Source organism: Corvus cornix, chromosome 1 (assembly GCF_000738735.6).
Source record: "Corvus cornix cornix isolate S_Up_H32 chromosome 1, ASM73873v5, whole genome shotgun sequence".
In the NCBI taxonomy this organism is placed as follows: Eukaryota; Metazoa; Chordata; class Aves; order Passeriformes; family Corvidae; genus Corvus; species Corvus cornix.
Window position 1 is genome coordinate 28,895,359 of NC_046332.1, and position 15,391 is coordinate 28,910,749.

The 15,391-nt window shown below is 40.6% G+C and overlaps 1 protein-coding gene across 1 annotated transcript in view; it reads right to left on the reverse strand.

Moving 5' to 3' along the window:
- Window positions 1–15,391, reverse strand: part of LOC104687156 (ephrin type-B receptor 5) — a 58,831-nt gene that overhangs the window by 14,049 nt on the left and 29,391 nt on the right. The window contains 8 exon segments of the mRNA XM_039560638.1: window positions 45–194; window positions 1,221–1,436; window positions 2,345–2,592; window positions 2,990–3,109; window positions 3,225–3,280; window positions 6,040–6,154; window positions 6,933–7,095; window positions 8,085–8,209. Coding sequence (XP_039416572.1) covers window positions 45–194; window positions 1,221–1,436; window positions 2,345–2,592; window positions 2,990–3,109; window positions 3,225–3,280; window positions 6,040–6,154; window positions 6,933–7,095; window positions 8,085–8,209 — 1,193 coding nt within the window.

The following is a 15,391-nucleotide window of genomic DNA, read 5'->3' on the forward strand; positions in this document are numbered from 1 at the left end:
GGACAGAGAGGCAGACGTACATCCTCACCACTTCTAAAACTTACATCCTGATTGGACATGTCCCAGTAAGGCCTCTCACCGTAGGACATCACCTCCCACATGACAATGCCATAGCTCCAGACATCACTGGAGGAGGTGAACTTGCGGTACTGGATGGCTTCAGGGGCGGTCCAGCGGATGGGGATTTTGCAGCCCTGGGAAGCAGACAGAAAGCAACCAGAACGTAGTGAGATAAGCACTAATTGTGAAAACAACATCACTGAAACAATCAGATGTTAGTAGCCCAACACAACCCTGAGCATGACAGTCTCATTGATTCTGCCTGGTTTCAATTCATACTATGTTCAAGGTTTTCAGCTTGTTTTACTGACAAGTATAAACGGAAAGAGAGAATCAAGCTACCTTGCTGCTACAAATCCCATGATTTTATACTTTCACAGCTTTACTTTGCAGCATTTGAAAGTGGCATATAGCTAAATCCTCCTGAACCACAATCATTTAGAAATCTAAAGCCATTTAAATAATGCCAAACTGCAGCACTAAGGTCAGAGACTTAGTAGCTTGCATTAACTCCTTTCTCTTTCCACCTTGACCTCTCTAACTGCAGGTATGACCTACAAGATGAAATATCATTCAGGTGCTGGTTCTTCAAAATGCACAGATCTAAAAATTGTTCCACTTTTCAGTGACTGGAATCTTCATCCCCTTCTTTTTCAATCCACCTGCTATACTCCCACCCCTTTTGTAGTATGTGTGACAGCTGTCACAATTCACAGGCAATAAGCTCCTTTGATGGTTGGTTGTAAGCCCATAAATACACTTAGTCCATTTATCCTTTCTATAGGAAAAAACTCAACTCTTTCTTCAAAGAGTGGTAGTACAGGATTGTAATCTCTCCTTCAGTCCTTTATGCTTCCTATGAAAAGCTAATGAAAGGGGGAAGGTAACAGCTACATCAGGCTGTGAGATTTGACCTACTCACCATCATGCCACAAAGAATATCACTTTGAGACTTCACACGGCAGAGTGGCTCAGATCCTCAGTTATTTTTACGTTTTACTGCTTTGGAACAAATAGCCCACAAGATAGAAGGCTCTATCCACTCTTCTCTGTGGTCTCAAGATGGACTGAAGAGGGTACACCAAACCAAGGAGGAACACAGGAAAAAATTCTATCTGTCAGCACTACTGTGAGTAACTCCCACCACAGCAGTGACTCACCAGACCCCCAGTGTAGGTGGGATTAGAAGCATCATCCTCCAGGAATCGGGACAACCCGAAGTCTGACACCTTGCACACCAGGTTGCTGTTGACCAGGATGTTCCGTGCTGCCAGGTCCCGATGCACATAGTTCATGTCTGCGAGGTAGCGCATGCCGGCTGCAATCCCCCGCAGCATTCCCACCAGCTGCAGCACACTGAACTGCCCTTCCTTCTGCTGCAAGGGAGGAGGCAAACACAGGCTCTCATGACCACAGAACATGAAGCCAACAGGGGAGACTAACAAAGAGCAAAGGAACAAGGTGGATTTATGAAGTTAGAGAACATACATCTTAACTTCGGCCACAATCTGAAGGTTCAGGGACAACAAATAACAAAGGAGGGTGGGCTTAAAGCAATGAACCTCAAATGAAATCAGACATTGGTGACCTTTTCCTGAAGGCAAACCTCCTCTTGCGGCCACATCTCCCTTTAGCATCCTACACCTAACCTCGCTAACTACTAAGATGGCTAAACGAATGTAAGCAGACAAATCTGCTTTTACTAAGATCTTTAAAATGGGTTCTATGCAGTTCTACTCAATGGGTTCACGTGCTCTTCAGTTTGTACCTGCCAAAGCATTTGTGGCTGAATTAGCACATGAATCAGTAAAAAAAGAGAAGTGAAGCAGCTATACTACATAGATTGTCCATATTTGTGTTTCGTTACTAGAAAACTTGAAATCCAAAAATAACTGCAAGTTTCATTACTTCATTACAATGTTGAAACATGAAAATATTCTGTGAAATAAAGTCTGAAAAACACTATTAGAAAAGAAAAATTTGGAACATGTACACAAGCAACTGAAAGGGTGTGTACAGAGATAAGCAATTTGGTACTGTTTACATTAATTATTTGAGCTGGAGAAGTCTAAAATACTGCAGAAATTGAGCCTTTGGAGTATTTTCACCATGCTGGCCCAAAACCACTTACTGTGGAAATCTGCTATCATTTCTATTGCACCTGAAGAGGGCAACTGAGGATTTAGGGAGACAGGAGTGAAGAGGAAAGACAGGAGAAATTATCAGATCTGAGACTGGCACACAGCAAGATGAAGAGGTTACTGGTTCTGGGAGACTCTGGTACCCTGAGGAAGGAATCCAGCGATCCATTCTCCATGAACTCTGTGACAATCATGACTGGTCGACTCTTGGTGACCACCCCCTCCAGATGGATGACATTGGGATGCTCAAATTGCCCCATGATGCTGGCCTCACTCAGGAACTCCCGCCGCTGTTCTTCTGTGTAACCGGACTTCAAGGTCTTAATAGCTACTGTGTATTCACGCTTCCCTGGGTGTTTCAGGCGTCCAAAGCACACCTCTCCAAACTCTCCTGTCAGGGAGGGAAGAAACACACCTCAAGTAAGGAAACACAGCAATGGATTTTAGTCAGATGCACTAAAGCATTCTACTGTGAATGACTTCGGGCGCTGCTTGGAAATAGGGCTACTGGGAATGTTTAGATTAAGGCAAAGCTCTTGGTGAAGGTTGGAGACTACATCTTCATGGTTCAAATGAGGAGTTCTGAGACTTCAAAGGGTGTTTTAAACTTGGTTTAGAGCCAGCAGCTAAGGGTCAGTAGGCTAAGATGAATTTTGGTAATAATGGAGGTTTAGGTATCCTGGGACACTTGATGTACCATGGATTCATGGGTCCATTTCAGGCCAGTAGTGTGCCAGGTCTCAAGGGGAACAAGAAGGCACTTCAAAATCTGCAGATTCTCACACTACCTGATCCAATGACCTCCTCAATCTTGATGAGGGACACATCAATCTCCTTGGCAAATTCTCGAATGGCTTCATTGGGATCTTCGTAAGTTGAAGGATCAATGTAATACTTCACTCCAAGTCCTGCAGTGGGGGAAACAGCCCAAAACATCACCAGAATCAAACCCTGAGACACACAACTGCTAATGAGTCCTGAAAAGAGACAGGCCCTTGCCATCTGTTGCTCAAGCACACTTACCTCGTGCACCGATATACTGCTGCAGGCGATCTGTGTATGGAGTCTCTCGCCTTTTACTGCAGGACACAAAGGAAAGGAAAGTCAAAACACACACAAGAGTCTCTCATCAGATGCTGGGGTAGGCTTCTCAGTGCAAGGCTCAGAGAATCCTTGAAATTAGGGGTGGAAGATGGGTGTTAAGATCCTGCCCATCTCCTGGTAACCAGTGCATGCTTGTTTTCTACATGGTAGTTTTTACACCACTGTTTTCACCCCCACTTTAGAAATGAAAAATGATAGGGCTTTCAACACTATCCTGAAAAAAAATTACAGTTTAACATCACTGCCTTAGAAGTTTTCTTGCTATTCAGGCTAAATTTGCATTTTAATTTCATTAAATTACAACAAATTATTCTTTTCAATTATAATCTAAGCCATCTTCTGTGATGCCTTTTGAATTCTTCAAAAACATTCTAAAAGCCATTTACTCTAATGATTAACATGTATAGATTTCCCCCAATTATTTTTCCTCCTGGCTTTGTTTAACAGCATTTACTTTGGCCATTCTTTTCATAAGTACGGTACCCGAACCAAGCCACACAGACCCAGATAGACAGAAATCTGTCCCGTGATGTGATTTTTGCATGTGCAGATCAAAACAGGTATGGTCTTTATATTGTAAAGTTTATTGCATATATGCATCTCATTTCCAGTAAGTATAGGTCCTTCTCAGCACAGGCATTTCTCAGATTCCATTCTCCTTCTAAATGTGTATAATTCAAGTATTTATTTCTTGCATAATCTAATTATTTTAGGAGTTTCATCCTATTTTTTTTTTGCTCTAAATATATTTTCCATTTTCAAGATACTTCCTTTGTCCCAAAGTGTTCATTCTTTTTCCAAATAATGTGCATTTCATCAGTTTCCAATAGTTTCCAATCATCCTATTAATTAGACCAGATTGTAAATCAGACCCTACAGTATCCTGCAGTATCCCTGCTGTCTGCATGGATTTGTGTCAACTCATATGTTTTGCTGTTTCAGCATAAGACCTTTTAGCTGCTGATTCAATTAGCATTTGAAGACAAAGTATCACGAAACATTATGCTACTTTTATGAACATAAGTAATTCCGACATTCTAACAGCTAACTGTATTCTTCTTGTCAGACTTATCTCTTTAAATTCTGCTTTCAAAACCACAGGCAGTTCTACCTTCAAAATTTTTTCTCTTGTGCAAAGAAATTTGCTTTACTGGGGGTCTCTACGTAAGAGCTCCAACTCTGTTGTTGAACCTGAATGCCAGGTCTACATTAATGGTTTTTTATAGGTTATTTAACAAACTAATTGTTTTCTGTATAAAAAACCAACAAAACAGTTAGCTAAAATAGATGTTTCACATTGCATATTTCTTGAAAAATGTGTACCAACAATTCATAAAAACAAGTTAAAGTCACAGCATTTGACTCTACATATGTTCAACCTTTTAAAGAACTACTCATTTCATCTGGTGTTCCTCATTTTCTGCATCTTCAAACTTACTTTTCTTATCAAGGACAAATTTAAAATAGAAAGTTGGTATCTCCATGTTTTCTGAAAAGCTGCCTATTAACTGTACATAACTCTTTAAATATAAATGAACATATTTTTTATGATATTTCCTCATATGTATATTTACAGATGCCATTAATGTCTTTCCCCAACACAGTTTTGGTAATATTAACTTATTCTGGGTTTGGTTCATTTTTTTTAGAAAAATAAATGCTTTATTGAGTTGTGCACAGAATATCACATTTCCAGCTGTAACAAGAAATTGTATTTTTAACAGTTCAAAGCTACAAAAGGAGGCAACATTTCAAAAATAACAATATTTGATAATTCTTTTCTTTGCAGAAAGAAAAATATTGAAAGAGAATATACATGAGAGAAGAAAACAAATGTGGAAAAGGGAAGAGAACAAAAAAGAAAACATTAAAACTAGACGTCACTTTCTAAAGTTAAGTAGTTTATACATTTTTTTAGATCAGTAGAAAAAGCTAAAAAGTCCCTCTTGTGCAGAGGCACAGTAGAGCAAAGATACAGAAATCCATTACTGACAATCTAGGGGATTTAGTTCAAACCTCAGTAAATTCAAGGAGTGGGTAATGACTGTTTCTTTTCTTCAAATAACAAAACCCCCATTGTTTACTTTTGTACCTCTACAAAAAAAGCAACCCTTACTTTTTTCTCTTTAAAATTTCTGTCTTTTTTTTTTTTTTTTTGCTGTAACAGATTATCTCTACAACCTCTTATATGCCCTTTATTCTTTCCAAAATGGAAAGTGGTATTTGCTTTCTTTAACCTCTATTTTATGAGCTAGCATTCCATAGAACCATTGGGGTTGTATAGATTTTATTCTTCAGCAAATGAGCACCCTTGTCTCTTGGTTCTTGGTGAAAGGGTACTTATCACCTTCTAAATAACTGGATATGCATACTTATTCCACCAGTCCTTCTCCACTACATTGTTTCACTCTCCACTTGCTTGCCTAAAATGCAATTTACAGTCCCTTCTTTACAGTGATACATTTGAATACCTTTTGAGTATCAGCTCTGAAATGCTTTCCTTGTGTTCATATTGCTAACTAGCCAAATATCAGCTAAGTACATGAGTGGTTTACCAAAGGAGAGGCTCCTCAGATAGGAGTAATGGGGCAGGATCTTTCCTTAATTAGAGAAAGGCATCTCAAGGACATCTGGATAAATGCAGATCAGGCTGTTTCCCTTGGGACGGGGTTATGTTGCAGGGGTAAGGAAGTTCCACTGTCTGAAGTGCACATGAGCAGCTCAAGGAATTCACCTCTTGAAGATGATGGCAAGGATGGCAATGGCAGCAATTACCAAGAAGGCCAGACCCCCGAGTGCTGAGCCCACGATCAGTGGCAGTCGGTCCTGCACCATCTCCGAGCGCTCCCCTGGCAAGGAAGACACACATACACACACACATGGATGCAGAGGACAGGAGCTGTGAAGAGTTCCCTTCTGCTCACTAAATCTCACCCGTAATTCTGTCCCTAACAGCCCTTTGCTCCCCGGTCACGGTGCTTCTCCAGTGCCTTCCTTCCTACATCTGAAAAGACAGTGCTCCCTCGGAATCATCTTTTTCTTCCCCTGGTCTACTGACAGCTGCCAATCCACTTTAAGCACAGGCTAGCTCTACACCTGGGCTGTAATCCACTGGTCCCCTATTAATGTAGCTTGTCAGTGGCATACTTGAGTACCTTTGATCCGTACCAAAATGATGGTGATCCTGCTGGAAGGCAAGCTTCTGCACATATGCCTGTGTCCCATCTACCTTTGTGTCCCATGTCCCACCTATCTTTAAGACATTCACAGAGCTTTCAGCTGTAGGATGTCCCCTGACAGCTGGGGGGGCCAAACTACAGTGGTGTATGTAGTGCCCTGTCCCCCTAAAGAGATTTTTACTGGCACACTCTGTGCCTGCTGGTCAGAGGCACCGAGGCAACAAGGAGCAGGGCTGGGGAGCACGGCAGTAGTGTAAACAATACCCTCAGACAGCATGAAGCTTCTCTGAGTGAACAAATCTGCATATGCAAATTATTATAAACAGAAATACAAGTTGAGTAGGAGTGTCTGGTAGCAGTCCTCCAGAGGATAAGCCAACACACTCAGGGACACATGCAAGTGTAAGGTGATCATGTGCAGACCTCGGGACAAAATGGTAGCACTCACCTCCTGTTGAAGTCTGGAAATACATCTTCCCACTGTAAGGGCCGTAGCCGACTGCTGTCCTAGCGCGCACTTGGAAGGCATAGATCTTGCCTGGGCTCAGGCTTGATATGGTGGCCATGTTGGTCTCACTAGTTAAGGTCAGTGAATTATCCTCATCTTCTGCCTGTGAATTTCAATGACCAAAAAGGAATGTGAAACTTCTGCCTACACTGCTTGCTCCCCTCATGAAGGCATGACAGTTTCCATGTCAACCCAGTATTCTTTGAGCCTCTTACAGAGCCTCCCAACAACAGCTGCTATTCCAGACCTTACTTCCTTGCACACTACTCATTCCTCACTGCTGCTTCTCATTCCCCCAAGCCTGGGCTTCCCACAAAGCTCTGCTAAAGACTCTTAATCTAAACAAAAGTGAGAGACAAAACTTTGTCCTGTGGTTTGCTTTCTACAAACTCCAAATTCATATACTCTCCTAGGAGAATTCAGAGCAAGAACACATGTAATGCTGTGTTCAGGAAGCTGCTAGACATGTTATCACAAATAGCAGTATTTTTTACCACTAACAGTAGCCCTGCAAAATCCTGCGAAAATATTTATGTGAAAGACCAGTAATATGGAATGGGAGTTTGTATGAACAGCCCCACACATCTCTTCCCCTCAAGTCAGATGGATTAGGAGTCACAAGACGTGAATGGAGGACAAATTTGTATTTGCCACACTGTAATTCCAGCACACAAAGAGGTATTTGCCACTTAGCAAATGAAAGAGTGCATTCCTCCTCATGGAATTTCTTAGAGATGTCTATCCAGGCATAAATGGGGACACGAGACTTCCCCTCAGAAACAAATGACAGACTTGCAGTGAATCCAATTCCAGCAAACGTATTTAGAAACTTCAGCTCCTTCCACTGTTACCTGTGTCAGTTGACGCTAAACTTATTGTTAGCCACAGCTTTTAAGTTTAAACAAGTCTCTTCTCTTTTTTTTTAAATTTACATTGTCCCTAGATGTTTCCAAGTTGGGAAATGCAGATGGACTGATGCCAGGTGACACGTATATCACAAACTTTTGGTATTGCTACTTTGCTTCTTCCTCATAATTGAAGCAATTTTTTCCATCTCCCAGACAGAAGTGCTCAGTATCACTTTCTGCTCACCTTGTCAAAGTAGCGTAGCTGGTAATCCAGGATGATCCCATTGGGCTGGTCCGGCTGAGGCCACGACAGCGTGATGCTATTGGTAGTACGACTCACCTGATGCATCATAGGCACGGCAGAGGGGACTGGAATAAAAGACAGAAAGGGATAAGCTTAAAAATGAACTATAATTGAATATTCATTATGATGAGTAAATAAGTTAGGTCAGCTCTTCCTTTAATTTTCCTTAATTTGCATTATGAAATGCTTTGTAAAATAACCAGAAGAAATCCAGGCACAATACTACTCTGCTGGGAGATACAGTCATTGACAACTCAGACAGAAAGAAAATGAAAAAATCCACATCCAACTGATTATGCACAGGAGTTAAGAAATCATCTGTATTGTAGCTGGAATATAATTCTGATCTTCAAATGTGCAATTTTTACATGCAAGATGAGAAGGTGCTCCATGCCACCACCTTGTTTTAAGATCATGCTTGGACAAAGAATGGGACAGTGGTCAGAATAAAAGCAGAACACATTACTTCTCTTCTGCTTCTCCCCCAGGTTGGAGTTCTTTTCCTGGGGGGAAAAAATCAAGGATGGGCTACCAGAGTAATGGAGGACTCGCATGTGAAGCTTTCTGGAGAATGGAAATCCACTTCTACCAAAACCATTCATGAGCCCATGTGCACACACATGCACACTCTGTGGGTTCATGCAAAAGCTAAGAGAGTAGGAGTTTCATCTTAGGAAGAGATTTCCAAGCAAAAATTTCAGGATAATTTTAAGAGGATCTTTCAGCCTGCCAGCTGTCTTTCCACAAAGTTCTTCTCAAGTTTTGCTTTCTCTCTGCAAACAAAATGTCACGTTTCCAAGAAACCTACAGGTAAGCAGCTAGGGAATCCTCATTTTCCTAATGGATGCAACATTTTCAGCAACATTTGAATTTTCCAGAAAAAGCATGCCAATGAAAAGCTGCCACCAAACACCACCGGTTTTACAAAATAGACATAAACTTCCTTGATGTGAGGAATGAAGCACAGATATTTGGCAAATGATCAAAACCTGCAGAATAGCATTTTCTTCCCTCATAAATTACGAAAAAGATAAAAGGATTGTTTTTAATAACAAGATAAAATTATTCTGAAAAACATATTTCAGAAGGGCTTCAAACAAGACAGGCAAGTGGGAACTAATTTAAAAATGTAAATGAAACAAAAATGTAAGAGTCTAAGCAATAAAATGCTTTCTCTCCTCCTTACTCCTTTCATTTTTTACCATTGCTTGTTCTTCAAACAATATTACACAACTACTTCACCTGCCATTGAGAATGTTGTGACAAGAATGGAAGAGAGCAACAATTAACCAAGACCATATGTAGCGTTTAAGACGCAGATGAATAATACTATCAAAATGTCAGTAGGTAACTGTCAGTTAACATTTGATCAAGACAGATTCTGCTACATTTAAGGTTCCAAAGAGTTTAACTCCCTTCCCTGAGACATAAAGCAAACACAGAGGGAAAGATGCAAACCTAAATACACAGCTACATTGCCAGGGAACAGCCCACTTCTCTCAGCTTTTGGATGAAGATTTTACAGAATTATCAGAGTTAAATCTTCCCTCAATTCCTCTCCTTCCCACCTGCAACAGTTATTCGTCCCTTGCTTCTCATTCCTTCCCAATCCCCAATTTTTCCCCTACCTAGAAGAATTAATCAAATAAAGAAAAAATCAAAACATCACTCAAGCGTATCTCTTGACCATGTGCCACAGCATTCTAGAATGCTCCTATTATCCAGGTATGTCCATCAGTCAGGGTAATCAGATGGTGGTGGTGGGGGCAACCAGGAAAATGCAGCCTGTTGTATTAAAAAATAGCAAATTAGGCACAAATAGGTGATTTGTGCCTAATAAGCATACAGTGCTTAGGGCAAAAGCCATTAAAAACTCTCAGAAATAAAACCAGCTATGAATCACTGCAAGGCAGGTTGTCTTCAATCTGCCTCTCTGAGATAGAGTGTAGATTTTGATACATGTTTGTCTCTCTTTTAAGGACCTAAAAAATTATGAACCACTGGCCAGGGAGCTCTTCCATCACTTCATGTAAAAAAGATATCAAGACTTCTCCTTTGAAAAATTCCATACTAACATGGTATGAATACTAATACTAAAGTGATGTGCAATGTGACAATGATTGTTGGTGGAGTAAATACATACTTCCTGTCAGAGGTGTATTATCAGGTTATTCTCCCAGTGTTAATACATTAGGAAATAAAAAGTTCAAGATTTTATGTCTACAGACATTCAAAGTACCATACCTCCGCTGCCACAGAAGTGCTAGGTGAGTATTTTCCCTTGTTTGCATGCCAACTACTAAAAATGTTTGTAACATAACTTTGCTTTCAAACCTTTGTTTTGTATACAAAAATGTGTCCAGCTTTATATGGATTTTTCAGTTTTATTCATTTTTTTTACATGGGGTTTTTATAGACATAGACATGTTAGGTCCCTGTCTAATGGCAGCTGAAATCACAGGGCCTGATTCAGTCCAATCTGGGCAGTTGGACTAGGTGATCACTGTAAGTTCATTTCCAACTATTCTATTCTAGTCTATTCTATTTCTATTTCTATTCTATTCTATTCTATTCTTCTGTTTACTGAGATTAAAAAAATGCTGTGAGACCAGACCTCTAAGTAAGACTTGTATGGAAAATTCGTGCCCATATCAACCTAGTTAAAGCTGCAAAGAAGTCCAAATACCAGTTAAATACAACTATCAGATTCTGTATTTTGTGGGTTATCAGTTGCAACCCTTCTACACTGCAGGACAAATTTTTTCCTGGCAGCAGACATGTGCCTGCAAGACTAAATCTATCTCAATCAACAGACTAGGTAAGGAAGGAATGTGAAGGAAGTGCAGACTTGAGCAAGAATATATGGCAATCCCCATTTATGCAGAGCACAGCCAAGTGCGATTCTTGGCAGACCATGAGCATCTCTGGCATGTGACATTCAATCCATATTCCATTCCATGAAGTTACTTCAGGAGAGCCAATGTGACCCCTTTGTGCTTATGCCTGGAGAAGTCCCATGGGTAACGCCCTGGAGGGAAGAGTGACTCAAAAAAGCTAGTTCATGTGCAAGGATTGCCTCTCCCAGGTGCAAGAGCAATCCATCCCAACAAGCATGAATTCAGGCAAAAAATGCCAACAGGACTGCATGTTTGAACAAGGAGCTGCTAGCTAAACTCAAGACACAAAAAGGAGGTACATGGAGGGTAGAAGCATGGATAGGTAGCCTGAGAGGAACATAGAGACATTGTCCAAACACGTAGACATGTGGCTAGGAAAGCCAGAGCCTATCTGGAATCACATCTGGCACAGGATGTCAAAAGCAAGAAGGGTTTCTCTAAGAACAGAAGTGGCTCAAGGAAGAGGGAAAATGTGGGCCAGCTGCTGGGTGGTGCGGGGGTCCAGGTGCCACAGGCCACCTTCTTCACATCAGTCTTTCCTAGCAAGTCTTGCCTTTAGGAACACCAGGTCCTGCAGACCTAGGGGAAAGTCTGCAGCTAGGAAGATCTTCCTCATGCCAGATCAGGCGACTGAATATTTAGGCAAACTACATCATTCCATGGCCCCTGATGGAATGCGTCCATCAGGTCACTGCCTCACGCCATTTTGAGACCACTCTTGATGATCTTTGAATCATCATGGTGACTGTGAAAGGTGCATGAGGACTAGTGGAAAAGAAATGTCACTCCTCTGCTCAACACGGGAAAGAAAGAGGATCCAGGGATGTGCAGGCAGCCAAGCCTCACCTTCATCCAAAGGAGTTGTTGAGTCTCCAACTTTGGCCATATTCAAAAGTGTTCTGGCTGCGCAATTTGCTTGAGGTGACCCTGGTGAGCAGAGGGATTGGAGAATACATTCTCCAGAGCTCTTTTCCAAGCTTAGCCATTTTCTGATTCTGAGGAGACACTCATTCAGCAGTACAGACATCCATGGACTACAGACAACTGACTCGTGGGTCATCACTCAGCTGGGATTCAAACTAAACCCTGCCAAGGCCTGTGTGTTCTATCTAGTTATTTATCCTTCCATCTTGCCCCACAATCTTCTGAAATTATACAGTTTGATCAACCTCAGGCAGGCCTCTAATGCTCTCTAACATGCCTCTATATTCTCTAATAGTAGTCTCAAATCTGCCATTCTCACTCTTATTTCACTTTCATTACCTCTTCAGGTATCCTATTTTCCTCATCTTCCAAGCAGATGACATGAAGACCCTAGCTTTGTTCCATACAGCTTCCCAAATACCATCTTAAAGCAAGATCAGTCTGAATGCAGCATGGAAATGCCCTTCTTGATGTGTTTATTATCTTTATTTTAAAAATGTCTTACATTTTCCCACACATTTCACTTCAGTTCTGGCCCTTTCTCTAAATATCCAAAAATCCTTTAAAAGTATCTTGGATTGTCTTCTGTCATAACCTTGTACTTTTGCTCTCTATGGATGAAGAGTGGTTTAAAAGGGCAAATTAGTCAGTTATTTTAACTTCCTTTACCTCTATTATTATTAGGTTTTGTGGATGCATTCCACTCATGCTTAATAAAGAGGAAAATAGCCTTTATGACACAAGGTACCATGTTTTACTTTGTATTTTGTATTTATACTTGCTCAAAAGGTTTTTGCCTTCATTTAAACAGTAACTGAAACCTGAATTGTGGAAACAAGCACATCCATTCTCTGCTCATGCTGCAGAGATTGGGCATAGTGAAGAGAGAAACTGGAATAGTTCCTTTTTGTGGTGTGACCACAGAAATTGTTATTAATTCCCAGTCATAGCTGGGCAAATCCATTAAAGATGGCTAAGTTGACAAATGTCATTAACGTCACTAAGGGAAAAATTAGAACTTAAAAGAGTATTTTTGCTGTTCCTATGTGAATAGAAAACAAAAAAGTTGAATTCTTAGGGAACTTTGGTTGGTGCTCAGGGTTGGCAATTAGGTAATAAATAAGGAAACAGCTAACTACTTTGAAAAACAATGTATTTCATTCAGAGGACAATGAACACTCACACTCCACTTGCTGTACCTGCTGGCTTTAGCCTGACAAAACACAATAGTATGTAGTTTTTGACAGCTCTCTTCTTATTTCTTTCTTGTTTTGAACTAGAAAATGCCTTGCCTTTGTCCCTGCTTTGGCCAAGTAAATCTACTGTACTCTTTTGGCTCTCTTTGGAAAAGCAAACATCTTCAAGCAATTCATCATTTCCCTTCATAATCTCATAATCACACTTGGCATTTAAATTCTTTCCTCTTATCATACCATTTCATGTGAAAATCTTCTGTCAGGTCCTCTTAAACTTCCTGGCACTACCCAAAAGTGTCCTTGTCCCTATTCAGCCTCTTACACAAACCTTCAGACTGTCTAGCACTCATTTCTGCAGCTCTACAGATTTTTGGTATTGCCAGGTCCCACTGCTCTGATTCCCATTGATGCAGAAGGCTGCTACATGTATTTTCACAGGTACAAGGCAACCTGGTCAAAAAACAACCTTTATCCTCATATACCTCTACTAGCTCTCAGAATGTCTGGATTCAGTTAAAAAAAACCCCAATACACTTGCTTTTAGAAGTCTGCATTGATTTGTTCCAACATTTAAATCTCTGCTGCCTTTCTCTCTTCCTCTTCTTTCTAGGAACGCAACAACTGCCTGAACGAATAAGCTCCGTAGCATGTCTCTGGCAACACATTACTACATGCTTCAGTGAAACTTGCAGAGGAAAAATGGTCGTTCCAGGTAGTTACAGCTGTGCATAAAAGAAGTTTCTTCACAGTCCTTTAAATGAAAACCTGACTACTGTCCTGAGACATGAGAAGAGGTATTTGTTTACCCTGGTAAGTACACTTGAAGATGCTAAAATAACGAATAAAATTTTAGTCAGTTTTTTTTTTGTAATAATATGGTAGGAGTTTAAGTTCTTTGCATTTTTGTGTGTCAGGTTCACACCTGTGAAGAAGTGTAACTTAATTAGAATTACATAATTACCTTTCATCATGTGGTTTCTGTTATCTGGAACAGCCTTCCAACATCTCTCTATACATCCTGACATTTATTTAGGTATTCACCCTCAGCACTTCAAACCTGAGCTGAAAGCAATTCCCTTCTCTTGTCTCATCTCTGTACAGTTCTTCCGGTGATTAGCATATCATATTTGCATTTCACACTATTACTATCTAAACAGGTTTTATTATTGCTATCCAAACAGATCTCATATTTCAGGTTAAGTCTTATTATAGTAAAGGACATTTTTCAGTGCCAGCCCTTCTTATTCTGGTCTCAGGCACATGGTCACTGAAGAGTAGGAACATCATGATCAGTCTGCCACAGAAAACTGTGATTGTGTAACCAAAGGATCCTATCATGCTCTGAAAAAGGGCCAGAAGACTGCAAGGGGTAAGCAAACTCCTAGAGGAACAGTGTTTTGGAGACAAAGATGGAGAGTGAATAGGTATCACGGCAAAAAGAAAAAATAGAATTATTTCCATACAGAATATTGCCTAAGATATCTCTAATGAAGGGGCAGGAGTATTTTTTGGACCAGCAACTGGAAGAAGAGAGAGGACTCTGATGTATAAGTAAGAAGAAGCTTCAGAAACTGCCAGGACTGGAGGGTCTTTTTTTGGGTCATCTTTAATTCAACAGAGAGAAAATTTTTGCTGTGGCCCTTTATTCTGAAAGTGTACCTTTTTCCAGTCTGCTTTTCTTTATGTACCCTTCTTGTTTCCCTGTGCCCTTTTTGTCTCTCTCAGCATGTAAAATCCTGAAATTTTGATCTCTGCTTGTATAATAATAATAATAATAATAATAATAATAATAGTAATAATAGAAATAGTAGTAATTGTTATAATAACACAACATCAACAAACAATGCTGAAGTGAAAAGCTGCTGAAGGGATCAAAAGGAGGGGGTATGGATGAGACAGGCCATGTGATGGAGGAAGCAGGGCCTAGTTAGTATGAGCTGTCAGTACAAATCGAGGGCAGCTCATCTCAAGCTCACTCCTAATGATCCCAAGGAAAAGCAAGGAAAGAAAAACTGCGACCAAACACAAAAAGAAGCCACTCAGTACACACTGATGTTTAAGAAAGTTGTCGTCCCCTGAAACAGCTTTACTGCACAAGAGAAGCACCTTAGAGAGAGGCACCCAACACACCCAAGACACCCAGAGACACCAAGAGACACCTGGAAGAGCAGGAGTGGTCAGAAAAATCAAACAGAAGCAGAAGAAGAGAGTAGATTTGGTGATTCTGGGA